A 26,789-nucleotide genomic window follows, 5' to 3' on the forward strand; every position below is an offset into this window, starting at 1 on the left:
CCTATGTATTACATGAGAGGTCTGATGCCTCTTCCCAGATGCCCAGGGTCCATTCCTCTCCATCCAAAGACAGATGGGTACAATTGTAATAGTTGTCTCCTCAAAATTCTGATTTAAAATAGTAGCACGGGGGTGGTGGTGGTGAGTTATATTATTTCAGGATTCAATTATTTTGTGCAACAAACACCAGCCTTTTTCAAAACAGCAGTAGCTCAATCATTCACCAAGAAGATCGACATGCACTGAAACTAGTATAAAGGGAGATGTCCTAGCATTTGTTGTGTTTCTGCTACCTCTTAGAAGAATACAAAAGGACTCTGGCCTCTACAACAATTGCCACCAAGGTGTAATATTTAAGGAGGCAAAATTAAATCTAGGAGATAATTATATTTATTGCATAATTACTTGTTCTGTATGGTGCCCCCCTTGCAGTTCTAACATCATAAATTATGATTATTGGGTTTTTTATACTATTATACCATACAGCAGATTGCTAGTAGACATAGTAGTGATGTAGATGTAGTAGACATTGCTAGTAGATATGACAATTGCAAAAATTTTACAGAATAACCAAATTTGTGCAGCATAACAGCACTCAGGTATTTTTTTAAGGTATCTCTGATTGCATTGTGACATTAATCCTACACATCCTTAAATCTCATTTGAACAGCCAATCTATGGATGATGATCTTAGTACCTTAACAAGATGAACCCAACCTGAGATTACTGTATAAGTAGTCAATCCTAATGATTTAACAACTGCTTATTAGAGTGAGAGATAAAGAAGCCTAACAGTCACTCAGGGTTCTCCTTGCAAAGATCAATAAATTCACCAAGGCAGACAGCTGCTGGAAAAAAGTTAAATAACTTTTTTTTTTAAGGTAATATTTTACAAAGTGCATAACTTCCACTGCTTGACTTTCCTATTGCTACTCCAATTGAGAATTTTGTCATATCAAATGGCATTCTGTTTAGCCACAAGTGTAGCATGAGAGGCTTGGAAATTCAATGATGCAATAACAGTGCAAACAACGAGAACAACTAAGTATCCGGCGCAGAATTGGAATACACCAGGTGAACAGAGTGTAGCGACAGCGTGATCACATCCTACTTGTAAACATGCTGCTTGCTGCTCCCTTGGTCAAGACTTTCTTGAAAAGAGAAATTTTGTAGAATGTCAGGTAAGTGAAAAGCAATTGACCACTTTGTGACAAAAGAAAAAGTCATCCAACATACATACACCATGAATCACAGATGGGTTCCATAACTAGCCAGTCAAGATGTTGAGCCATGCATTGAATTTACACTCTGGCAGACGAAACCAACAATGTGAATTGTCTGTCCAAATGGTCAAGCCAATCACCCCGAGAGCTCCCAAGTAAAACTGCTGGTATAGAGCTGCCCTCATCTGGTGCTTGAAGAAAACAATCATCTGTCCAATGACTACGTGGGTCGAGGTTTCTAGGATGTGACCTCGTTCTTCAGATGCTTTCAAGAACCCAATTGCATGCACTGAAAAGGGTGTATCAAACTGCTGCTTATATGAAGTTTGGCACCTCTCACATCAGAACATAAACACACAGCTTCTACAAATGTTTGCAAAACACAGGGAGAGGAGTCATTCATCCATATCCTGATCGCTGTAAACAAGATCAAATCTACAAGCTTTGCCAGTTCCTTCCAAGGTAAGTAGGTATACACTTTCTCTGCTTTAGAAAAGTAGACTGATAGGATTGCTATTGCTGGCATCGTCGTCGTCACCATTATACTTATTTCAGAGAAGAATGGGACTTGGCTTGCCAGCTTTTCCACTTTGACCTTGAGCCCTGTACTGAGTAAATCAGCAATAAGATAACACAAAACAAAAATGAACTCCCCACAAATCTGACATGTAATGCTGAACACTCGGAACGGCCTCAGAAGTGCTTCTAAAAGTCAAAATCCTGCACTGCCCATCACTCATCTTGAGGTTTTTCTAATGGAGACAAGATGTGAATTCTAGCACCAATTTCAAGTCTTGACTAGTGCATAAAATGAAGGTGACACAACTGGTATTGCACCGGATCTAAAGACACACTGGCTGTAGACAGAAAATGTAGATGTTAATTGACAAGGGCCTGAAGATACCAGGAATCTGACAGGATCTCAATGCTCACTACATTCCTGAATAGAGTTCCAGGACTGTGAGGAGGAAGCATGCTGCTCACATCAGACCAAAGAGGAAGGTGACACGGGACATCTGTAAAACAAAGAAAAAACATGGTATATTAGCCGTGTTAGGTTAGCTTTTCATTGAAGGTAGCTGATCTTGAAGGGGATCTAATTCAAGGAAAATATTAAGAAGGGATACAATATACACAGCAAGATCATTTCTAAATCTTCAGTTGCTTTTGTCTTTTCTCAAATGGTAGCCAAAGCCAACTGGCCCCAAATCAGAAAAACAAATAGACTTACATATTGGTATCCAGAGTTGTGCAGCTGATCAGTTTGTTCTCTACAAAGGGGGCTGATCCATGCTGATGCCCTTTGTTTTGATAAATCTCTTTCAACAATAATAATACTGTGTCTTCTGACTCCCTAGGAGAAGGGATGGAAAAAAGGAAAAAGAAATAAAGCTATTCATGATTGAATTACATACACTGGCAAATTTCTGATGTATATATATTTCACATACTTAGAATCCTAGCTGTAATGCATGCAATTAGCTAAATTCGATTCAGGACATCATGCTTATCCCAGCTTTATACAATTAGAAACTAAATGTGAAAGCATGAAGACTGTGGCGTAAGCCTATCTTTTACCTCAGCAGTTAGATTTAGATTTAGATTTTTACTTATTTGTATGCCGCCCTTCTTCCCTGATGGGGGACTCAGGGCGGCTCACATTCAAGGGAGGGGAAAAACAGACAAGTTACAAACATGGAAAACCATACACGTTTTAAAAAAAACACAACAGTCATACCATTCGAGTGGGTTGCAAGTCTTTAGCACCAGGCCTGTCGGAACAGCCAGCTTTTAAGGGCTATGCGGAAGGCCTGGAGGGTGGTGAGGCTACGAATCTCCACGGGGGAGTTCGTTCCAGAGGGTCAGAGCAGCCACCGAGAAACAATACAATACAAAGGAGGGAGATACATAAATAGTCATGAGCCTCTCGGAGAAGAACAGGAATGATGGGAAGATTAAGGACAATAGTCATCTTCAATTGCCATACTGCATGATAATTCAGCTGAGAGGGCAATCTGGCTGGAAGGGTTGAGTGGCGATCTAGATTTCTGACTGGTATCCTCTCCTTCTTCCATGGCTTTGTGTGTTGTCTTCCCAAACCTGCATGCTAGTGGAAGACCAGATCAATAAACTTGGTCAAGGGCATTGGTGACAGCCCCCCATCCAGCAAGGCTATTGGGCACCAGATCAGGATTAGCCCCCTAGGCCGAGCTTACCAGTAGCATAAATGGCCTTGCAGTGCAAATAAATATTCGTTTAAAGCTTTCAATGGGTTTCTCTTGAAGCACATATTCAATGCGGTGGCCCCATTCAGCAGGGCCCACATTAACTGGAGGCGGATCCTCTTTTGCTGATGTGGTTGGTTCCTCTGGTTTTCTCTGGTTTCTCCTCTGTATTCATATGGAAGAAAACTGAATCAACACAGTTGCAGTCAGTGAACAGGCCAGTTAAGCTAAGACAGCCTTATTTTCCTGTCAAGGCAATGGTGAGCTCTCAGTCTTATAGGCATCTCCAAACCTTGCAGGTTTTAAGACTCGTGGACTTCAAATCCCAGAATTTATCATCAGCCATGGGAGTTGAACTCTCAGCCAGAATCCTGGGAGCTGAAATCCACAAGTCTTAAAGCTGCCAGGTTTGGTGCCCCCTGAATATTCTCAAAGAGCTTCTCTTCAGACAATACTAAAAAGAAATGGTGACTCTTGCCCACAAGTACTTAGATGCCAATTCCAGTTGAAGAGTTACAGTGTTCCGTGCCCAGCCTGGAAACTGCCCAGCTCAATCCAGAGGCCACTAGATCTCTCTTCACTCAATAGAGCAGAAAGAGCCCTTATACCTGGTGCCAAGGAGGCCCTTGGGCAACTCAGAATCTCTCAAATATAACCCACTGTATCACGTATTCCTTCTGCACTATTTACCCAAGCCTTTATTTGCAGTGTGAGTTTTGTAAATGGGAAGCCTGAGCCAAAAATAGCTGAAAAGCAACACAAAATGTGTTGCTTTGCATACACCAAAGGTGACCAAACTCTCTGAGTGTGCAAACCACATCTTAAACCTAGGCTTTAAAACCAACCGGGTTGCTTCTCCGTGCTCGTTTCAGCTTCGATTCATGTTCCACATCTCCGGTGGCCTCCTGCCTCCACAGCTGGCAATGATGTTCTGGTGAAAGACTGCAAGCGGTCCTCAAGGAACCCAGCAAGTTATTTTCAGGTCCATGCTCATCCAGGTGAGGCCTTCCTTCAATTCTGGAAAAATAAAGAAAAAAAATCAAAACCAGAAAAAAGACAAGATTGCATAGATGCGCAACTCTAAATGCAAGTTTGAGACTAAAGTCTATGGAAGTTCTCATTCACCCAGGTAGTGGTTGTCCCAAAGGTGCTTTTATTTTAAAGGCAAAAATCTGATTTGCTTCTCATCCAAGAACCTCTTCAGTTCTAACTAACTGGTGGAGATGCAAAGGATTTATAGCTTTTGCATCAGGCAGTTGGGCCTGAGTTCTAGAATGTTTGCTATTGGAAAAACTGTCATTCTAAATCAGTGTTTCTCAACCCTAGCAACTTTAAGATGGATGGACTTCAATTCCCAGAATTCCCCAGCCAGCATGAATATTTTTGCAAGTATTCCTTCATACATTAAAGGGAAAATTCTGAATAAGTGACTTCATACATATGCGCCCATGGACACCTGAAGAAGCATCCTAGGATGGATGCGAATAATTTACCTGCCAGCCATCCTGATTCACTGTATCCCTAATTATACAATACAATACAATACAATAGCAGAGTTGGAAGGGACCTTGGAGGTCGTCTAGTCCACCCCCTGCTTAGGCAGGAAATCCTATGCGGTTTTCAGACAAATGGCTATCCAACATCTTCTTAAAGACTTCCAGTGTTGGGGGCATTCACAACTTCTGGAGGGCAAGCTCTTCACTGATTAATTGTTCTAACTGTCAGGAAATTTCTCCTCAGTTCTAGTTGTTTCTCTCCTTGATTAGTTTCCACCCATTGCTTCTTGTCCTGCCCTCATGTGCTTTGGAGAATACTTTGACTGCCTCTTCTTTGTGGCAATCCTGAGATATTGGAACACTGCTATCGTGTCTCCCCTAGTCCTTCTTTTCATTAAACTAGAAATATCACTCATGAAATATTTAGGTATGTAAGGTTAAGACGGAACACCACTTTTTTTTTTTACCTAAGTGCATCCTCTTCCGCCCTTGTGGTGGGGAAGCAGCATGGGTTCGAATTCCCTATCAGGAACAATCATGGGCTCAATCCTGTATGCCACTGGGTCAACTACAAAAGAAAGGTTTGCAGAATATTACAACTGTCCCATTTTCTAGGCTAACCTTTAATCCCAGAGGAAGCATGTAAACTATTAAAAAGAAACAGAAATAATGCCAGGATTAAATTTAAAAAAATACATTTTTTTGAAGGATGGGAAACCTGCAGATCACATGGGGCTTTGTGGATCCCTCTTTACAGATTGATATCAAATTCTGATGCATAATTTGCTTCTGAAATTCAGTGCTGAGAACCCACATTTTAAGAGCAATTGTGTTTGTTTTAATTTAGTTCTAAATTATGATTTCTTTTCCTTGTCTTTGACTTTTTCCCCCCTTACTTTCTTTCATTTGAAAAACTTAAAAGAGATTATTGTCAAGATGCTTCAGCACATTTCCATTTTTTTTTCCTGATCATCTCAGTAGTATTCATCTTCCCAGAGTTGATTTCACATTGTCACAAGAAGAAAACTTTCCATCACACAATCTTGAAGGTAGTCCTCATTTAGCAACTATAATTGGCAACTTTTCATTAACCAAAGTGAAACCACGACTATGCTAATTATCATACTTCAGTTTTCTTTTGTTTTACAGACTGCAAAGGCTGCAAATGTGAGCATTGGTTGCAAAGTTATTTTTTTACCACCATCGTAATTATGAACAGTCACTATAGAAAGCAGTCACTAAATGAGGACTACCTGTATTATCTTGACACCAGGATAATAACCATCCCTACCAAAAGAAGTTTAACGTTTTGTCTTCTACACTGACTTTTTTTAATGAAAATGGGGAAAATGAGGTCATTGATTTAAATTGCACATCTTTTTTCTGTTTGATTTGTATAAACTCTACTGTTTGGGTTTTTATACCTGCGTATTATTATGGTGCCATTTTGTTTTATATTGAGCTGCACTTTTTTTTTCTTTTTCATCAAAAATTGGCTGGAGGCAATAACAGGGGTTAAAATAGAATGGAAACCTGAAGGTTTTTTTATTAGGAATAATGTCTGCAAAATACAAAAAAGAAATCCAGTATTTAATACTACATATAATTACGGCAGCAAGGATTGCCTTTGCCCAGAAATGGAAAAACAAATTAATTCCAAGCGAAGATGAAATATTAAGAAAGGTTATGGATTGTGCTGAAATGGACAAACTAACCAAAGAAATCCAGGGAAAAAAAGAATCAGAATTCTACCAGATATGGGATAAATGGTATAGGTGGATGGAGGAAAGAAACAAGAATCAATGAAGGAATATAACAAAACTCAAAAATAATAGTTATGAGTAAAATAAGAGGGTTAAGAATGGTGAAATCCGAATGAAATACAATAGAAGGGGAAATAATATAAGGTGAGCGGTAACGATTGATAATTGCTATTAGAAAGAACAGGAGGCTCCTGTTCGTATTGTATTGTGTAAATGTGGTGTACATCTAGGTTTTGTGTGTGTGTATTTTACATGTTTGTTAATAAAAAAAATTTAAAAAAATAAGCTGCGCTTTTCATTAAGCTGCCCAGAGGACCTTTTGAGCCAACAGTAGGGCTTAAGCATTGTCAATTAACAATAAATCTTCAGAAATCAATACTTCCACCCATCACTGAAAAGTAGCAAATGATTAGGAGAGGTAAACTTTCTTTTCCAAACTGCTCTATCCTAATTCTATCATTGAATGGTTAACTGAAGCACTAATAGAGGATGAGATTATCTCCAGAAAGGGCACATTAAGGTTTGTCTAATTTAGAAGCTGCATAATTTACAAAGTGGATTCAAGATTTTAATTGTTTTCAAATGTTACATAGTTTTGAACAGTCCAGAATGTGGATGAAGATGTATCTATAAGCAAAGTGCCACATAATCTTGGTGTATATACATTCCATCTCTTTGTTATGATTCTTGGTTTTTGTTTTATCTTTTTTTCTTAGGCTGGCAGATTTGTTAATTTCTCATCAGTTACATGATAACCAAAATCTTATTCCATACTATGCAGATATCTGCCATCCAGTGAACAATACGAAGGACTGGAGCCAGTGTAGCTTAGCCATATCTGAGTCTCATCAATTTCAATAGGACTTGAATCAAATTAGCCATGATCCATTTGAACAGCAATGCGGTACTCAGACTTACAGGATGAAAGATATTGAAGAAGCCTTTGCAGGTAGGCAGAGTGTAGGTTGGATCAATCCTATTCACACCTCGAACAGTGAGAAACATACCAATGGGTGAGCCAAAAGCAAAAAAAATCTCTGGATTGTAGATAAGTTGAGGGTAGTTTGCAGAGACCTGGTGGAATAAGAAATAGAATTGACAGTTTGCAAGGAACAAGCAATTATGTTCTGTCTGTCTATCTGCCCATCCATCAATCCAAAGTACTGGCATATATCAATTCAATTAACACCTATAATATTTACTTCTTCTTTATATCATTACTGATCTGTGGAACTCACTTACAAAAATTACAAACCTCCATAATGTAAAATCCAAACAGAAACATGCTGTTAAAAAAAAAAAGCAAACAACTTATCTTTCCAGGGCACCTTCCCTTTAAAACCTACCTAAAAGCTTCAACATTTTCAAGACAGTCCTCCAAGCTACATACAGCATTTTCTGAAACAGGAAAATATTTTGTAGCTTGGGCATTGGCATAATGAGTTGTGGAATTCAGCAGCTCATAAAGGCTGGAGAGAGTCAACAAGCAAGGATGAAAGAATGTAAACAAAGATAGCAAAGGATAAAAAAGATGGGCATTTAGTGTGATACTTTTGCCTCCACCCCAATGAAGGATCTGATATGAGATTATGGTCTGGGCTCAGGTCCTGGCCCAATCAGCAGGGTCAGAAAAAAATACTTCACATAATCTATATAAATGGAATATTTTTGCCTGTATGACTTTTTGAAAAAGTTATAGAATTTTTCTTAATATTTTTTGATGTATTATGGTTAGTCTTCGACTTACAACCACAATTGGGACCAGAACTTCCATTGCCGAGGAAGACAGTTGTTAAGTGAGTAGCACTAATTTTACAAACTTTTATTTGCCATGCAGTTGTTAAATGAATCACACAGTTGTTTAGCGAATCCAGCTTCCCCCACTGACTTTGCTTGCTGGAAACCAACTGAGAAGGTTGCCAATGGTGATCACATGACCCTGGGATGCTGCAACCATCGTGAATACATGCCAGTTGCTAAGCACCTGAATTTTGATCACCTGGCCATGTTGATGCTATGACAGCTGCAAGTGCAAGGACCAGTCGTAAGTCACTTTTTTCAGTGCTGCTGTAACTTTGAACGGTCTCTATACGAATGGTTTATAAGCCAACGGACAACTGGATTTAAATAAAATGTAAAGCAAAAAAACATCACAAGAGCATAATACTCTGCATCTCTACAGCATTCAAGAATTCAGTAATTGCACTGTGCTATGTGATCTTGGTTGTCTGGTACCCAGATTAGAGTTATGTGTTAATTCAGCTATCATGGTTTATTTTGAACAGAGAATTATTACTCCAATCAGTATTTGCATGAAGTGTGAATTCAGATCCTGTATATTTTGCATCCTGGTCATTATCTTGGTTTAGCTAAACCTTCTGAACACCTCAGCCAAATTCTACTTTTACTTTTATATCTATGATGCAGTTAATGGGAGGCTGTTGTCTATTAAAGTTACCTGCCCTGTTACAACACCCGAATGTCTGCAACTGGCTTCTGCACATGTGGGCGGTGCAGATGTTTCCTGATTGGCATCTCCCCCTTCCTCAGCAGCTCCAGAGGTTAGCCTCAAAGTCTACAAAGAAAATAATTTTAACTTTTTTTAAAAAAATTCTGCAGTTGCTTTTAAATTTCCTTCTACCTCAACAACAGGAGGATTCAATTATTTGTATTATGTTATTGATTCTTCTGCCTAGAACATATTAAAGGCTTCAGAAGTTTATATTTTCCCACAACCTCATTGAATGATCTGAGAAAACCAAAAGGAATAAGCAAAAGGTGAAACTGATGCAAGGGCTATGAGAAAGGATATAGTCAAATAAAGGAGGGATAATGACGACAACCTATACACATATATATATATATATAAGAAAACTAAATGAAAATTGCCAACAGCGATTTGGAAAGGAGGATTAGAAAAGTCTGTTATTAAATATATGAATGTTTAGCTAGAATAGGACATAAGGATTCAGTGTTATTGGAGGATTTTAGAAATATTAAATAAAATGCCAGTATGTGGTTATGTATTAAATTTTGGTATATTTTATGATAAAGGACGTTTAAATAATTATAGTCAAATATAAATGGGGGTTTAAGGGTAACATGTATAAATATTGAGTTAAAATACTTGAGTTAATATTAATTATGCTTGAAGACTATGGAAGAGATGCACGAAAACCTTTCGTAACCAACTGATACACTTTCTACAGTATATAAAGAAGGAAGATTTTATGTGTTGTGTTTGTTTTGAAAAAAAAAAAAATTTTTTAAAGGAGTGAAAAGGGTCTAAGCACGAACCCAAGAAGCATGGAAAACCTTCATCATAAAGAGCACATTTTTCAACTATGGAATTCACTGGTGGTGATGGCTCTCAATTAGGTAGCATTGACAGGCACTTTAGAAAGTCTATGGAGGATCATATCCTTAACAGCAATGGCTATCCAATGGGGAGTTTTATTTCTTTAGCGTATCATGAACACGACAGAAGTAAGTTTATACATACAATCCATGTACTTTTATACCTCTGTGGGGATGTGGTAGTGGCCTCATAACTGCAAATATACAGATAACCCTTGGGTTATGACCATAATGGACCCTGATCATAAGATTATGTCATGATAGTCATAAAATCGGTCACCATATGATCAATTTGATTTTATTATTTTCTTTGCTCCAGTTAAGTAAATCAATGGCTTGCCATGGGCCACTTTTTGCTGAAAATTTGAAGTTATTGCTGGTTTGGGGGAAAATTGTTGTAAAATGGGGTCATATGATTGTGGAACACTGCAATTAGCCATGAATAGTAGGCTAGTTGTCAAGTGCTCAACATGCAGTCACATGACCAGGGTCATGTGACAGTCAGAACTTCAGAACCAGATTGTAAGTATCCCGAGGGAGGTCTATTGTAGCATCAAATGGTCATTAAGTGACCAGTCATAAGTCAAGGACTACTGTAACTAATAGAAAACACAGAATTGTAATTCCAAGGTAAAGACAAGAAAGCAAAAATGAGAGTGACAAAACAGTGACAAAGTGTTCCTTTTGACTTAGGTGATGAAATTAACACAACATGTCCTATGTCCCAAAGCATAACCTTATTGCTATATCCTCGGAGATGCACATCTCAGTGGCTCAACGTCTTACACAAGGCATACCTGAGAGTTGCTCCTCTTCCTTAAATAGTGCAGGATCTTGATTCTGGGTCCCAAGGGGATCCCCATCTCTTTAAGTTCCTTGTCTGTGCACAAGGCCTGCACATAAGAATTCCACATTCAGAAACACAGTTCTACTATAAACAGAATACAGAAAGGAAGAGGGAAAGGGGCGGGGCTTAGGCTGTCCTTCTACATGGCAATTTTAAGAGGCAGCTCAGCTTTGTAAAACCAACATACTAATCCCAAATAAAACAAAGAGTTTGCAAAGCCCAGAATTGGGGAAAAATGCAGAAAAGGTGACACCTAAGTCCATAAGCTTTTCCATAAGCAATGACTTTGAAATGCCACACTACAAAAGAGTAATGAGAATAACAACATGCTTCCCCAAAGATTCTAGCACAGAGAGAGAGTGCAGGGGAAAGAGGGAGGGAGGGAGGGAGGGAGGGAGGGAGGAGGAGAGAGAGAGAGAGAGAGAGAGGAGAGAGAGAGAGAGAGAGAGAGAGAGAGAGAGAGAGAGAGAGATTTAAATAACACTGTCCTTAACTATAAGATTAGGACATTCTTGTATAGGCAGTTGGTGTTCTAAAGCAAGACAGAAGTAATATAAATAAATAGGAAAGATAGAATGTTATTCCTTGCCAAAGAAATATCTAATTCTGAACATGAACTATCCCACATAGTGGGATACAAAAATTCAATGGAAAAAATACTATCCATATCTACCACCCTTTGGTAATTATTGACCTAAAGTTTATTTGCCTCAAGAGGCCATGCTGAAGACAGGTATATAAAAGCTATCAGCATCCATGTTCTAGGTAACAGAAGCAACCCCAGTTTCATTTACCAATGCTTGATGGTCCATTTTTTCCTTCTCAAACACAGCATAATATTCAGAAAGATCAAGTTCTGCTAAGATGTCCTTCATAGATTTGTTGACTTCCTGATGCATTACCAGTCTTTGTAATCCCTGTGAAAAGTTAATTGGGAAGCTTTTAAGGCTCCTAGTTTCCTTCAGTTTAGGATGTACACAAATGTTATCACTGAAATAAATCATCAAATTGTAGAAATTTACAAATGATTCTCCTAATACTGAGTTGTAGAACCTGTTTAGTGTAGTGGTTAAGGCATCAGACTAGAAACCAGGAGACTTCTGAATTCTACTCCCTCCCACCTCCTTAGGTAGAAAACCAGGTGTGTAATTTTGGACCAATTACTCAGGCAGCTCTAAAGAAGCTTCTTGGATGAGAAGCAAAACTTCTAAGAAAAAACAGAAAGTCCAGTTGCCTCTTGAAAAAAACACCTTTGGGATAACCATGATCTGGATGACTGAGAATTGCCATAGACCATTCTTCTCCTAGGACTACCTGACAGTATTTCTGAAGATTAGAAAGTTATCTTGGCTAAAAGAAAGCACACTGTGAAAATATCAGTGAACCTGGGCTTATCGCAAATTGAAACAACAGAATAAATGCAAACATGTACCTCCTTTTTTTCTTGCTCATCAGATGTCCATTTCTGATTTGTGAGAAGATCGAATAATATCAGAGACCCTAAGAAAGGAACATCATGAGCAGGTATGAATATCTTGGAGAAAATCACAAATAGGGGATGTCAGAATTTGCTAAAAGGTTTCAACCTTCTCAAACAAATATAGATCCATAATTCTTGTTAGTTTTTTTTAAAAAAATGGAGAAATTACTGATTTTACAATTTGAAAAGTGGAACAAATGGAAGAAACTAGTATTTTTTTAAATCTATAACCTAGGAATCTTATCAAGTTTTTTTAACTTTGTACAAAAAAAGAAGACAAATCCACTTCAAAAGTTTATGTTCTAATTATTATTTTTTTGCTATAAATGTATCATCAGTATATCACCCACTAGACATAAAAATGCAAGGAGAGGAACAAATCTCCCAGCCCTGCAAATTTTTAATTTACACTTACACCAAATAAGACCACTATTGACTAGAGCAGCATTCTCCAACCTTTCCAGCTTTGAGGACCAGGCAAAAGAGGGGGAGAATGGTTCTGCGCGAGCAGCTGGCAAGCTCGTACATGCGCAGCTCCATTTGTGCCCACCACTCACACAAATGGATGTGTGTGCAAGCTTGCCCGCTGTTCATGCAAGTGGTATGTTGTTTCTGCACCCCGTGGACCAACTTGCTCAAGATCATTAATACTTGATTAAAACAATGTATTTGGTTTTAATTCTTCTTTTTCCAGTGATTTGCATATGTTTCAGCTGTAAATTAATTTAAGATAATCATGCATATTGTTTCTCTCTGGAAATTTTTTTCTATGTTGACCGAAGAGTCCAAAACATTTGTAAATTGTAAATAACATACTGTATGCTGATAGGCTTTATATCAAAGTCAGAAAAATAATTATACCTAAGCTATGGCCAGCTATGGAGACGCCTCCTTTGAAATCAGGATTTCTCTCCAAAAAGAGCAGGTAGATCCGGTTCATTTCTGATGCAACCGTATCCACAATGGTTTGACAGTAAGTAGAGCTGTTGTAGAAAAACACATCCAGAATGGTATCATTGATGAAGTGACGTAAGCGGTTGATACTTGGCAAGGTGATTCTCTCCAAATTTCTGTGAGCAAAGCGGAGAAGGACATTTAAACCAGTCATTTTCCCTCTTAGTATACCATCCTCTATATTCTGCCACTGAAGTTTATGTTATAGTAAGGAGGCTTCACAAAAGCTAGATCAAAATAAAACACACTAATAAAAATACTAAAGTCCTCTTGTGATTGGTTTTATTAACCCATAAGCGCAATTGGATTCAATGAACTTCCAAACCAGTATGAGAATTGACCTGCAAATTAATTGTTTATACATCTACCATACAGTCCTTATCAAGGAAAGAACGATTTGTGGGTTGTCTTAGCTTGGCTTGGGTGAGATCACAGGAGGTCTGGAAGAGTGAGGTATCAACCTCTGAGACTAAGGAAATCAGATTATTTTATCTGTTTTATATACATTGTATAGAGTCCGTCTAAAATGCAGAGAATCTAACTTTATTGCCTTCTCTTGCGAGTTACAATTGTAGCATTTTATGAAATGAAAAATATCTTTGTAGATCTCAGGCTATCATCAAACCATACAGAAGCATTGCAAAATGCACTTACACATCTACTCCTGTATGTAAAGTACTGTGCCAGTTCACTGGAATAAATTCAACTCGACCAATCTGTTGCTGTTCCTGAGCTTTCTTGAAATGGGCTGAGAGCATGTTCAAGGAAACACTGCGGAAGTCGTTGACTGAAGAAGAAGATGCAAACAATATTTGGAATCAAGGTAGCTATTACTGCACACTTAACAATGGGGAAGGAAAATGATACTGGCAAGTAGACTCAAGACCGGAAGTAGACTCAAATGGGAAACCAGAACAGGAAGAAGGTGTTCCTCTTTCTCAACACTATTTATTAGATTTTTATTCCACCTCATTACAAGTAACTCAAAGTACAACCACCACCACGAAAGGTGTGTTGGATTGAGTCAGAGCCCTGTCACCCAGCTAGCTTTCCTGCCTAAGGGGGACCTAGAAGTCGAAGTCTCCTGGTTTCTATACCAGATTGTTAAATAAATGCAGAGACAAGACTTCCATCTACTGTAGTTCTAAAGTGTTTGTAAAACTTCAAATCAATTTTGGCTCATAGTTAGCTCTTGTCTGGTTCTTGGGCTGACAGATAAGAACTGGCCTCAAGTCCCCCAGCTGGCTTGTGCCTAAGGTGGGACTAGAATTCAACAATTCCTTTCTGGTTCCTGTAAACCACTACATCAAACTGGCTCTGCAAGCGGTTTGTAACTCTCATATATTTATTAAAAAGAGAAGTTGTTAGTCCTAGCAGTAGCAGCAATTGCCAGATTCTTGTTCTTCTGTCCAGTTATGATTCTGGAAATTTAGCATTTCCACAGATACATTTTTTCAGAAGATTTTTAAGAAGTTCCCCTTAGAAGCCTCATTATTGACACGTTACTGTACAGGTAGCTTCTATAACAAGGTTACTTCACTAATGTAGTTCAACCTCCAAACCATATTGATGCAATCCATTTTATGCAATCTATGCAGTGGGATAATTTTATCCAATAGGACAAGATTAACCTTAAAATGCTACATTCATTGTGAAAAAGGGAAATGTCCAAGCAACTGCTTCAACTGCTTCCTCATTTAAAATTTAAAATGATAACAGCATTATGTAAACATTACTTTGGAGAACCTGGCACTGCAAAGGATGTCATTGCTCAAGTCTCGCCTCCTACGATATTAGTCAAGATTTATTGATGCTTGACTTAACACAATGTAATTTATCTTTTCACAAATCTTGAGTCATAAGCTTTCATGGATCACAGTCAACACTAACACAATCTTTATGTCATAGTAAAATGTGTTTTAAAGGTGTTGTAAAATTAATTCCCAAATAATTTCCAAACAAATAATCCCATGTAACTGAAGGCTTCCTAATATGAAGGAACCATTATTGTTGGGCACATCTTTCTTTGGAATCTGGCTCATCTCCAGGTAATTGCAACAGTAGCTAGAAATAAATGATTTCCCAACATCAAAGTCTCTTACCAAGTTGATTATGATGATGATTACAATGCTAAACCTATAATTATTGTGGAATAAAAGCAATTAAAAAACATTGGTATAAATTAGTAGAAATATACAGGTAGTCCTCAACTTAATTTGGTGATTGTTCAAAGTGATAACACCATGGAAAAAATAGCTTAGGAAAAGCCCTCGCATTTATGAGCATTGCAGCATCCTCATTGCCATGTGATCAAAATTCAGATGCTTGACAACTGGCATATATTTATGATGGGGTAACGTGATCTTCACCTTCTTAGTTGGCTTCCAACAAGCAAAATCGGGAGGGGGGCGACTACACAACTGCAGCGATTTGATTGACTTAACAACTGCAGCAATTTGATTAAAAACCAAAATCGAGTACAACTCCCTTAACAAACACGTTGCTTAGCAACAGAAATCCTGATCCCAGTTATGGTATTAAGTTGAGCGTCATCTGTATCCACTTGTAGAAGAGAACAAATTTGGGGAAACCTGGCTTTATATGGTCATGGTGATAATATGTATCCATTCAACACACTCAAATTCCTTTTGGGGATGCAGAACCAGCAACTTTTCTTCTTTGCACTTACCACATTGAACGATACTCCGGAATCGAATATCACAAGCTGGTCCAATTCCATGAACAACAAAAACTAAATGATCAATTTGCGTTGGTTCCCCTGAAACAAATGATCAAGAAACTACTCAGGGTGCTGTTCCCAAAAGGTATCAAATTATTATATCTGGAATGTCTTGGGGTTTTTTTGCAAATTAAAAATGCTGGAACTAGATTAAGCATTTGATAATATTCAAGCTTATTCCAGTTGATATGATTTTTACAATGAAGCTGAATGGAACAGAAGGGGATGGGGGGATGGGGATGGGGATGGGATGGGGATGGGGATGGGGATAGGGATAGGGATAGGGATGGGGATGGGACAGAACAGAATGGAACGGAATGGAACAGAACAGTTTCATTTGGCCAAGTATAATTGCACACATAAGGAATCTGTATCCAGTGCAGAATCTCTTCTATTTACATGCAAAACAACAGAATAATCAATCAATTACACTAGAGCTGGAAGGGACCTTACGGGTCTTCTAGTCCAGCCCCCTACTCAAGCAGGAGACCTTATACCATGTCAGACAAGAGGCTGTCCAGGATCTTCTTAAAAACCTCCAGTGATGAAGCACCCACAACTTCTGAAGGCAAGCTGTTCCATTGGTTAAATGTCCTCATTGTTAGGAAGTTTCTCCTTTAATTCCAGGTTGCTTCTCTCCTTGATTAGTTTCCATACATTGTTGCTTATCCTGCCCTGTGGTGCTTTTGAAAATAAATTGACCTGCTCTTCTTTGTGGCAGCCTCTCAAATACTGGAATACTCCTATCATATCCCCCCAGTCCTACTTTTCTCAAGACAAGCCAAACCCAAATCCTGCAACCGTTCTCCGTGTTTTAATCTCCAGGCCTTTAATTATCTTAGTTGCTCTTCTTTGTACTTTTTCCAAAGTCTCAACATCAGTTTTGTGGTGAACAAAACTGAATGCAATATTCCAGATGTGGTCTTACTAAGGCTTTATAAAGTGGTACTAATACTTCACATAATTTTGATTCTATGCTTCTGTTTATACAACCAAGGATTGTATTAGCTTTTTTGGCTGCTGCTGCATACTGCTGGCTCATGTTTAAATGATCATCCACTAGGACTCCAAGGTCTCACCCACAGTTACTGTTTTTAAGCCAGGTTTCACCTAATCTGTACTTTGGTTCATGTGTACACTTTACACTTACTTCATGTGTAAATATACTTTGACATAAGACAGTCTAAAACAGTTATGCAGATTCTGCTCTTTCTGTTCCTTTCCTCTGTTCTCTTCTCTTTACTCTTAAAAATCTTGCTTAGAATAATTTTCTAAAAATATATAATACTTTCTTAATGTTTTAGTTTTATGCTTCTAATTTGTGTTAAAAAATAATCTCTGAGCACTCCTTGAGCAAAACATATTAAACAATGAAAGTGTGTTCCAAACAAAGATGAAAATAATTATCCACCATGAGGGATTTCAACAGATATACTGTCCACTCCTCTCTTCACAGTCCTTGGCCGGCCTTGTTCTGCAGGACTCACACCCCAGTCGTCTGTGATTGCTACTGGCTGGTAATGTACCATTAACTTGAAGGAAAGAAAGACAAGTAAATCAGGTCAGATAATCTGATAACCAAATGGAGACAAGCATTAATAAAAGTCACTGCAACTAAGCAAAGAAACTAAAGAAAATCCTAATGGCCACACAGACACCAACCATGCAACAGTTTTCAGCCTCCTGCTACTGATTATGTTGTGCTTTGAATTATGTAGCACCAGAGAGAGACAATTGAGAGTGTTCCAAGGGCAGGTTATGAAACAGCTACATTTATGCAAATATTTCTTAAATCCATTTAAAAACAGTAAATAGAATTTCTGCCTCCCAGTCATTTTCCAAAGTCTGGCAGAGCTAAAAATACAAAATTTTGCTAGTCTCCAAAATGAGACCAAAGGGCAATGGAAAGAAACCACTTGAGAGAGCCACATCATTCCACACTTCCTGAGTCACAATCAAAAAAGCTCAAAGTTAATAGAAACCAACCTCGACTCTTGGAAAGAAAGCAACCTCAGCTGACCTGAGGATCCTTAGGAGAAAAAGCATCCTCTTTGCTCTTGCCCTATTAGGCAAATTATAGCAATCCAGATGTTGCTGAACTACACTTCCTAGCATCCAACCTAATTGATCATATCCCTGGGGATGGGAGCAATTATAGCTGTCAGGAGTACAAGTAGTCCTCGACTTATGACCACAATTGAGCCCAAAATTTATGTTGTGAAGTGAGACATTTGTTAAGTGAACTTTGCCCCATGATATGACCTTTCTTGCCGCACTTGGAAAGTGAATCGTTACTGTTGTTAAGTTAGTAACATAGTTGCTAAATAACTCTGGATTCCCCCATTCATTTTGCTTGTCAGAGGGTCACAAAAGGGGTTGACTCCAGGAAATAGCAATCATCATAAATAGGTGCCAGTTGCCAAGTGTCTGAATTTTGATGACATAATCATTGGGATCCTGCAATGGTTGTAAGTGTGAAAAATGCACATAACTCACTTTTTTCAGTGCTGCTGTAACTTTGAACAGTCACTAAAAGAACTGTTGTAAGTTGAGGACTGCCTGTATAGCTCAGGCAGTACATTTGAGTATCATAGGTTGCCAACTCTTTTCCTAGAATTTTGCCAGACACTTTGAGTAACTGAGTTAACCTCTAAAAATGGAGCATACTTATCTCCTAACATGCCCCATATAATTGCTCCCTGCTCAACATCCTTAATACAGGATAAGGAAAATATACTGTACCTATGCTAAGCAAGGTATCATCTCACTCTAATTTATCACACATTTTAATATAATTATTTTTAATGTTATTTAATTTAATTTTAATTTAATGTAGAATGTACAAGAGGTCATGCAAAACCTCATTCAAGTGCTCAAGGATGCATACATAGAGCTCTTTCCTTCTACTTTTCTTACAACACATCTATAAACCAACAGATGTAATTCTAACATGAATTTCTAAGCTTGTTAACTGCAACTGGAAAGCGTATGACCTTGGGCAATATCACAGACCGTTAGGAGATGTTTCCTAAAGGAAATAAATATATATTGGCCTATCAGCAGGAAAATTCTCCTCTCCCAGACCTATTCCTTGGACACACAAAAGCTTGTGTTTTATTATGTAAACTTTCAGAAGTTTCCTTAATACAGCTGAAATTATTAAGAACAAGCAACTTTTTCTTGGGAAGAGAAAACTATCAACTTTACCATACCTTTGGATTATGTAATATGATTACTTCTCTGTTTGGAGATTCCAATTTCTTCTTCCATTCATCTAAGGTCACACAAATCATATAAGTGTCCTTCAAAGGAAACCAAAATAGAATACTTTGAGAGTCAACATATTTTTTATTTTTACATTATAGAAATCTAACTCTATATAAATTTTACTCAAAGTTGACTACTCTAAATAATTACATAAAGCCAAAAGTGTTGCAAATGACTGTCAGTATCATTCTCTCTACATTTGCAGGTCAAACAGAAGATGTCTGCAGAGACAGTGGAAAGGAAAGGGAAAGGGGAAAGGGGAAAGGGAAAGGGGAAAGAAGGGGAAAGGAAAGGGGAAGGGGAAGGGGAAGGGGAAGGGGAAAGGGAAAGGAAATTAAGCTTTCTTTTCCACTGCAGTGCTCTCTAATATGGTGTTTGTTTCAATAAGATTACAGTTTAGAAAAACCAAGAGAACAAATTGCTGCATGTTTCCCACCATATGCATGGTTAGATATAACAAGATATTCTTCTTCACTAATCGTGAGAATTCTCTGTAGAGAAATTATTGCTTCTTTTTTGTTTGTATGGATTATTATTTCAAATGGCTTGATTCCACTTTAATTACTTTGGAAGCAATTTATATTTTGAGTCCCAAAATATAACACTTAAGATTTTTGGTTCAGCTTCATATCATTAGATATCAGAATCCACTAGTTAGATTTACATGCTTTCAATTTCCAACTGGAACATACTACAAAATGTACTGCCTATAATCAAAAATGTTTCTGTTCAAACTCAGCTGATGGAGGTAATCTAAGCATTTCTGAAACTATGATACTCATCCAGAACACAAACAAATTACTGTCTAGGAATAATATACAACTAGGTGAGGGGTTAACAGAAAAATTGTATCTCTTACTGTTACCTACAGTTATCAACTAAATTCACCACAATGAATTTGTCCTAAAATGTCATTTGCCTCTCAAAGAACTTGGGTAGACTTATCCTCACTTCCAAACAAATATCCAGAATGAAGCTGATATTTGTAAGGAAAAATGGACTCAAAGAACATAATGCAGCAAGGAATAGGAATATGAGCCACTCTCAGGTAGATAGGCCTATCAAGTAAGCCACACATTGTTCCTTGCAGTGTGATGGTCAGCAGATGCTAGGTTCTAAAAAGCAAAGTAGAAAGGCAAGGTATCTTGCAAAGTCAAGACTGATTTTTTTAAAAAAATTGGCATTTGCAGATGATACCAAGTCAACTTGGTCATAAAACAGAAAGAAGGGAAGCTACTAATAACTAAGGAAGAGGGTCCAACTGTTCTAAAGTGATGGAGAAGACTGCTGAGGAGGCAGCTCTCATACAATCTAAATATTTCTATTAGAAAGGGCCTCCTCCATCCCCTTTGGATCAGAAAGAGCTGAATGGCCAAGGACTAGATTAGATTCATAACAGCTGATTCGTGAATGTGGCCTCCAAAACCAAAAAGATAGTAAAATATTTTAGAATTTAAAAGAACAGTCCTTGGAGGGATCCTGATTTGGCTCAGGGTAGTGCTTTTGTTGATTTAGTGATGCCCAGTTATTTACCAACTAGAGCGACATGTTGGTGCCGTGGTTAGAATGCAGTATTGCAGGCTAACTCTGCTCACTGCCAGGAGTTCGACCCTGACCAGCTCAAGGTTGACTCAGCCTTCCATCCTTCTCAGGTTGGGAAAAGGAGGACCCAGATTGTTGGGGGCAATGTGCTGACTCTGTAAACTGCTTAGGGGGTTGTGAAGCACTATGAAGATATAAATCTAAGTGGTATTGGTATTACTACCCTGTTAACAAAATAAATATGACAGCTCTTACCACTTGTTCTGTGGAAGAAATATTTTCTTTCTAGGGAAGTGAGAACATATGGCAGGATAAATTTAAACTGGGACAGTATCACAGAGAGAACTAATCCACACAGCACTATGTGTCTAATGGAAATAGCTTGACTGATATTTATATTTCCAAATTATATAAGAGATCCCGGTCACATTGTCCCCCACGATCAGCTCCCGGATAATGTGAAGGGCATTCCCAAGGAAATCAGAAAGATTTGCCAGAAATAAAAGTGATGCAATAAAGAATAAGACTCATGTTTTTAATCAACGTTACCTCTAGCTGTTCACTGAAGTTTTCAGGATATGGAATGTATCTGTTGTCTTTATCGCCTTTATAAAACCAAGTACAGCGTCTTACTTCTGATTCTTCTTCTTCCCAGTAAACAGCATAGCGCACTCTCTTCTTTAAGTGGACGTCATACCGTCCCCCTTCGGTAGGCACAATCACCTCCTTGCAATGCTTGCCTACAGAACACAAGGGTTATCATGAAACTAGATGCTTCCTATCAATAAGGCTTTGTTAAAAGGAAAAGGATGAAACTGAACACAAAGTTGGTGGGTGTGGAGAACCTATAAGTCAAAATTCATATAAATGACAACCATATTATTATTTTTTAGAAGACACATTACCTAGATGGCAAAATGTCCAGGAAAATACACTAGATAATATTTACAAAAAATACATCAGATGTCTTGTCCCTCCGTTGTGGCCCATAGTTGGGTTAGACTTTTCCTTATGTCCTGGAAACCTTAATTTTATATACAATATACTGTAGATTTCCAGTTTAAATGATGGCTGATCTAGCCTGAGAATATCTGTATCTCCTGTATCTCTGTTGATTTATTTTCATGCATTTGTGATATAGGGAAAACATGGACTCTGCACAGGGTAGAGAAGATACAGTTACCAGTTATTGATGGACTTTAGTTGCCATCACTCATGATCACTGGCCACACTAGGTAAAGCTAAAGTGCAACCAGATCCATTTCTAAAAGGTCCAAATCAACAACTTTATTGTGTCCTACTTGGCTTCCCCCCGGGAACAACCACATAAAGGTTCATGGCATTTGGGAAGGGTCAGGCTTATGCCTTTTGTGGCTGCACAAAGATTCAAGGTTAGTATCCCACTTGACCCCCTTCTTCTTGCCTAGACAAGAGTTTCTCAAAAGAAAAGAACTAGAATCCAACAAGATGTAGAGGGTGCTACACTTTTGCTTTAGATATTTCCCCCCAACAGAATGGAGCTGAGAATTAAATCACATCATTTTGTAATAGACACAAATAAAATGCAGAATTAACTGCATAAAAATTAGAACTTCTTTTGGGGGCATCACATTTCTACTTACTAGACTGATAAGCTGTTTCCAACTTCTCTGAATCTTGTTCACTGAAGGGAATCCATTTGTCTCTGGAATCTACTGTCCTGCAGTAAGACCAGTGAGGAGAAACAGGTTCATATTTATTGGCTGCTTCTGCTTCTACAGCTTCGTAGTAAGTGGATGAATTTGAATTTGAAGATGGAGAGGCCTCTGTTGATTGTTGCTCTGTTGTGGACATTGTACTGCCTGGTACAAATATGAAAATGAAGCAAACAAGCCAAGAAAATATGTTAAGAACTTCATTCAGATTTCACTCAGTAAAAAGTTATGATTTATTTTTTGTGAAAAGGGTAATAGTGCTTTTTGTCAAAAAATGAGAAAGAAATAATACTAAAAAGCCGCAAATGAACCAACAGCAACTGCAGATGACTCACTTTTTAAAAAGCCCCTGGAACCATCTACAAGTATATAGATATGGACCACCTCAGAACCTTATTACCAAGCAAGGCTGGAATGAGCAAACATATGTAATTTTAGCCCAACTGGTTGCACCCCTGTGTCTAATTCACATACCTTTGTTGAAACTAAGCTAACAAGGCAATCCTACACAAAAATAGTTGCTCCTGAGTTCACTAGATTGTACTTTCAAATATGCACAGAATCAGCATGTAAATTGTGTTTTATAAGAACATAGAAGAACACTTTATGCTTAGCAACCATTCAATCAAAAATGACTTTGATACTCAACTCTATATATTTCTCATACATGTGGATTATACATTTTAATATATTTCCCTCAACAAGGAACATTTTAAAATTTAATAACTAAGGGCTCCACAATTACCCCAGTGCCCATTTTAAAAAAAAGGTGAACAAAGAACATCCATTGATTGAATTGAATTTTGGTACCACCCAGTTTATTTGGAGTCAAGCAACACTGATCTGATTAAACAATGGTTCGTGTGCCAAAAATATCTTTCATAATTTCTGTCTGCTCTTTTTCTAAAAATTAATTAGTGTTAATCATCTTGTTTTCTGTTCAATTTTTTGCCTGCTTCTTCTCCTGAAGAAACAAAATTAAAAGATACCATGTGGTTCAGAGTTTAGAAACTTATAACTTCATTTGTAACAAAAAACAATGTAGAAATAACTCAAACTTTCAGAGTTCAAAGTTCACATTACAAACAACTTTGGGGAGCAACTCAATTACAAATCACATATTTTATAAAGTAACGAAGTAGCTAATCCTGTAAAGCAGTTAAAAATTCAGGAGTGGATAGATCTCATTTTTTCCTCCCCAAATGTATATTCTTTTTAAAGGGGAGGAGAAAATACTCATTGCATCTAATTTCTTGAAATGTTACATTCTAACTGTGTAACTGTCTCACTAATTCAATTATTTTTTGCCACTACGGATTATGCTTAAATTAAATCACGATTGTTATTTCTGCAGGATCCTCCAGATATTTTGGACTACCTCTCCCATAACACTTTGCTATAGGCTACAGAGCGAATTCGGTACCCAAATATCTGAGAAACTCCAGGTCTTTATGAAAAATCAGGATGTGATTTACACACACTATGCTAACCTTGTGGATCATTCATATAATCGACAAATTTACAGTTTGTAACATAAGTGAAGTATCAATTTCCCAGTCCCATTCAAGGGTAGGCTTTCACTGGCAACAGCCCAATGACAAATCTGGATAAATATGGAAAATGTGGACATTTACAATTCTTGCTCCCAGCTGCATCAAAGACATTGTGCTCCGCACACAATGTGTTGAATTCAGACTGGAGAAGGAGCTGGAAGAAACGTCCTTCTGTCACGTTGGCATGTGCCCAGTCCCAGCCATTGTTGATGGTACCAAAGCCCCATTCAAGGTCTCATTGGCCATCTTTGCTAAATACGGTTCCACTTTCTCTCCTGCACCTGATCCATCAGCTTCTGAGGAGTTTCTCCAGAGATCACGCCTACAACCAAGCCTTTGCCTAGTGGATGACCCATGACTTTTCAATAAAGAAATGACACCCTTGGGCTGCCAGCCAAAGCCCCTTCTCTCCAGGGGTCTCCCTGCCCCCCCCCCATCCCCATTTATCTCCTCCCCTTCTAGATAGCCAGCCTTGGAAATCCAAACCTGGGCAGATTTGGAAAAGACCTGGGTTCCGGTCCTCTGCCCACAACCTACCTCTCAGGGCCTATGAAAGGGGTGGGGTCCCCAGGTGGGAGCACCTGAGTTCCATCCCCCTCCCAAAAAAGGCAAGATGTAAAATGTTAAATGCCAATTACAACGCTGAGTAAATCCAGAGGCATTTCTCCTTTATGCCAGGGCAACCTTGACAGGCATTCATAAAGAAAGGAAGGAAACCACAAGGAAAACCAAAAGGAATCCGTGGAATGGCGCCACGGAAGAGCCGGGTGGCTTTGTACAAACATACACACAAACACACGCGCGCGCGCGCACACACAAACACACGCACATACAAACCTCATTTTGCCCCTGACAAGCCTCTCCCGGGACCTCCATCCCATCCTCCAAGGTCGCTACCCCGCATGACCTGCCTCGTCCTTCCGCGGCTAGGCGGAGGAGAGCCGCATCCCTTCCAACACGCATCCCTTGAACGTCTGAAAGCGCCAACCGGGAGAGGGTATAATTTCTCCCTCTTCTACCGCCTTCTCCCCCCCTCCCCGGTCCCCAAGCCCACCGCTCTTTCTCCCCCACCCCTCTCCGGCGCCAGACTAGCCTCCCGCCCCTCCCGGTTAAAAGCGCCTTCTCCCCGGCTCACCCGGGTGGCGAGAGCCCGAGCAGCAGGCCTCGTCGTCTCCTCACCGCCACGGCCGCCGCGGCTACTGACAGACACGGCGGCGGTTGAGGGTGGGCGGGCGAACGCCGGGCAAAGGGTCCGCCCACAAGGCGGGGCCGAAAGGAGTGGGCGGAGCCTCGGCGTGCGGATTTGTGCTGGGCGATGCCAGCCGGGCCCCGAAGCTCCGCCCCCTGGAGGCTCCTGGGCACCGTCCCCTGGCGGGGGTAGAGCAGGTTGGGGAAGGAGGGTTGTCAACACGTTTTTTCGGGTAGTCCTCAGAACAGAGCGCTTAACGGGGTGGCCAAAGCCACTCCTAGGGTTCCATCCTGGTTATAGACTCCACTTTCACCCCCTTCAAGGCACAGCATGAAAGTAAGCAGAAGGCTCCCTCTTTATTAGCTCAGCTTTCCTTTTGTTCCAAAGGTGCTTTTTCAAAAGAAAACTGGACTTGGGACTTCCTTGAAGAGTTTGACTAGTCATCCAAACAGCTTTTTCAGTTCTGGAAAAACATCTTGGATGAGAAGCGAAAAGTTTAAAAAAAAAAACCAAGGAAATTCAGTTGCCTTTTGAAAATGCACCTTAGGGACAACCATGACATGGATGATTTGAGAATCTCCATAGAAATTCACCTTTCCTTTGTGGTGATTTTTTTTTTTTTTTTTTTTTAGTGTCAGGGAAGAGTCTGTAATGAGTGGTTTTAACACGGGTGGAAGGCAGCAGAAATAGGAATTTCACCGACATGGATTGCCATGAGAGTTCCAGGGAAAGCCCGGGACCACTCCTGAGAAAATTGCCAAGACCGAGCATCATGGCGATAATTTTATAGTTCATAGCATGGGGAACTCTCCGCAATTTGGCTGGAAGAGTAAAGATCCTAATAGGCCTGTCCGTTTAAGAAGTGATTGTATTCAGAAGCCTGCTACGCTGACCTTTCACATACCATAAAACTGTTGGGTAAGAGCTTTGCACAATGGGTTGCTTTTCCCCCAAATGCTTACAACCCATTTTAGAAAAAAATGTTTTGTGACTGATGCAGTCACCCACCACACGGATAAGCATGAGACAGTTGTATAGAACATAACTGGCTGTAAGAGCAACATTTCTAAAAATAGGAATTGTTTCTCCCAACCCAGGATCCAAAAACATTGGTTGTGCTGCCTTAAGCAGATAACAAAGGGCTAATCTGAATTATGGGTTGCTTAGAGCAGGAGAATGTAGCTTGGGGCTCTGGACTACAATGCTTATTTTGCCCATGTTGGTTGGGGATAATGGAGAATGAAGTCTAGATGACAGAAGAATTAATTTCTAGATGACAGCTTGACACACACTTGTAATCAGCTTATTACTGCAGGCAGATGGTTGTAGCTGATGTGCATCTTTGGCAAAGTAGTAAATAACAGAAAAATGTAGAAGTTAATCATATTTATAACATGTCTAATATGTGGAAATATTGAGAGGATCCCCTTGTAGGTATAAGCAAAGTGTTGAAGATGGT

At 39.0% G+C, this 26,789-nt stretch overlaps 1 protein-coding gene across 1 annotated transcript; it reads right to left on the reverse strand.

The window, feature by feature from the left end:
- Positions 1 to 167: 167 nt before the first annotated feature.
- Positions 168 to 25,403, reverse strand: DDHD2 (DDHD domain containing 2). The gene is given in 23 exon segments (XM_032229279.1): positions 168 to 2,530; positions 2,532 to 2,577; positions 3,440 to 3,480; positions 3,482 to 3,611; positions 4,302 to 4,395; positions 4,398 to 4,427; positions 4,430 to 4,465; positions 5,412 to 5,435; positions 5,438 to 5,512; position 6,265; positions 7,626 to 7,781; positions 9,166 to 9,282; positions 10,862 to 10,957; positions 11,706 to 11,828; positions 12,344 to 12,411; positions 13,253 to 13,461; positions 14,000 to 14,132; positions 16,035 to 16,124; positions 17,497 to 17,617; positions 19,298 to 19,387; positions 21,444 to 21,634; positions 22,517 to 22,735; positions 25,277 to 25,403. Coding segments are annotated over 22 exon segments (2,118 nt in total). The 5' UTR covers positions 22,728 to 22,735; positions 25,277 to 25,403; the 3' UTR covers positions 168 to 2,494.
- Positions 25,404 to 26,789: the final 1,386 nt, after the last annotated feature.

Source organism: Thamnophis elegans, chromosome 13 (assembly GCF_009769535.1).
Source record: "Thamnophis elegans isolate rThaEle1 chromosome 13, rThaEle1.pri, whole genome shotgun sequence".
Classification (NCBI taxonomy): domain Eukaryota; kingdom Metazoa; phylum Chordata; class Lepidosauria; order Squamata; family Colubridae; genus Thamnophis; species Thamnophis elegans.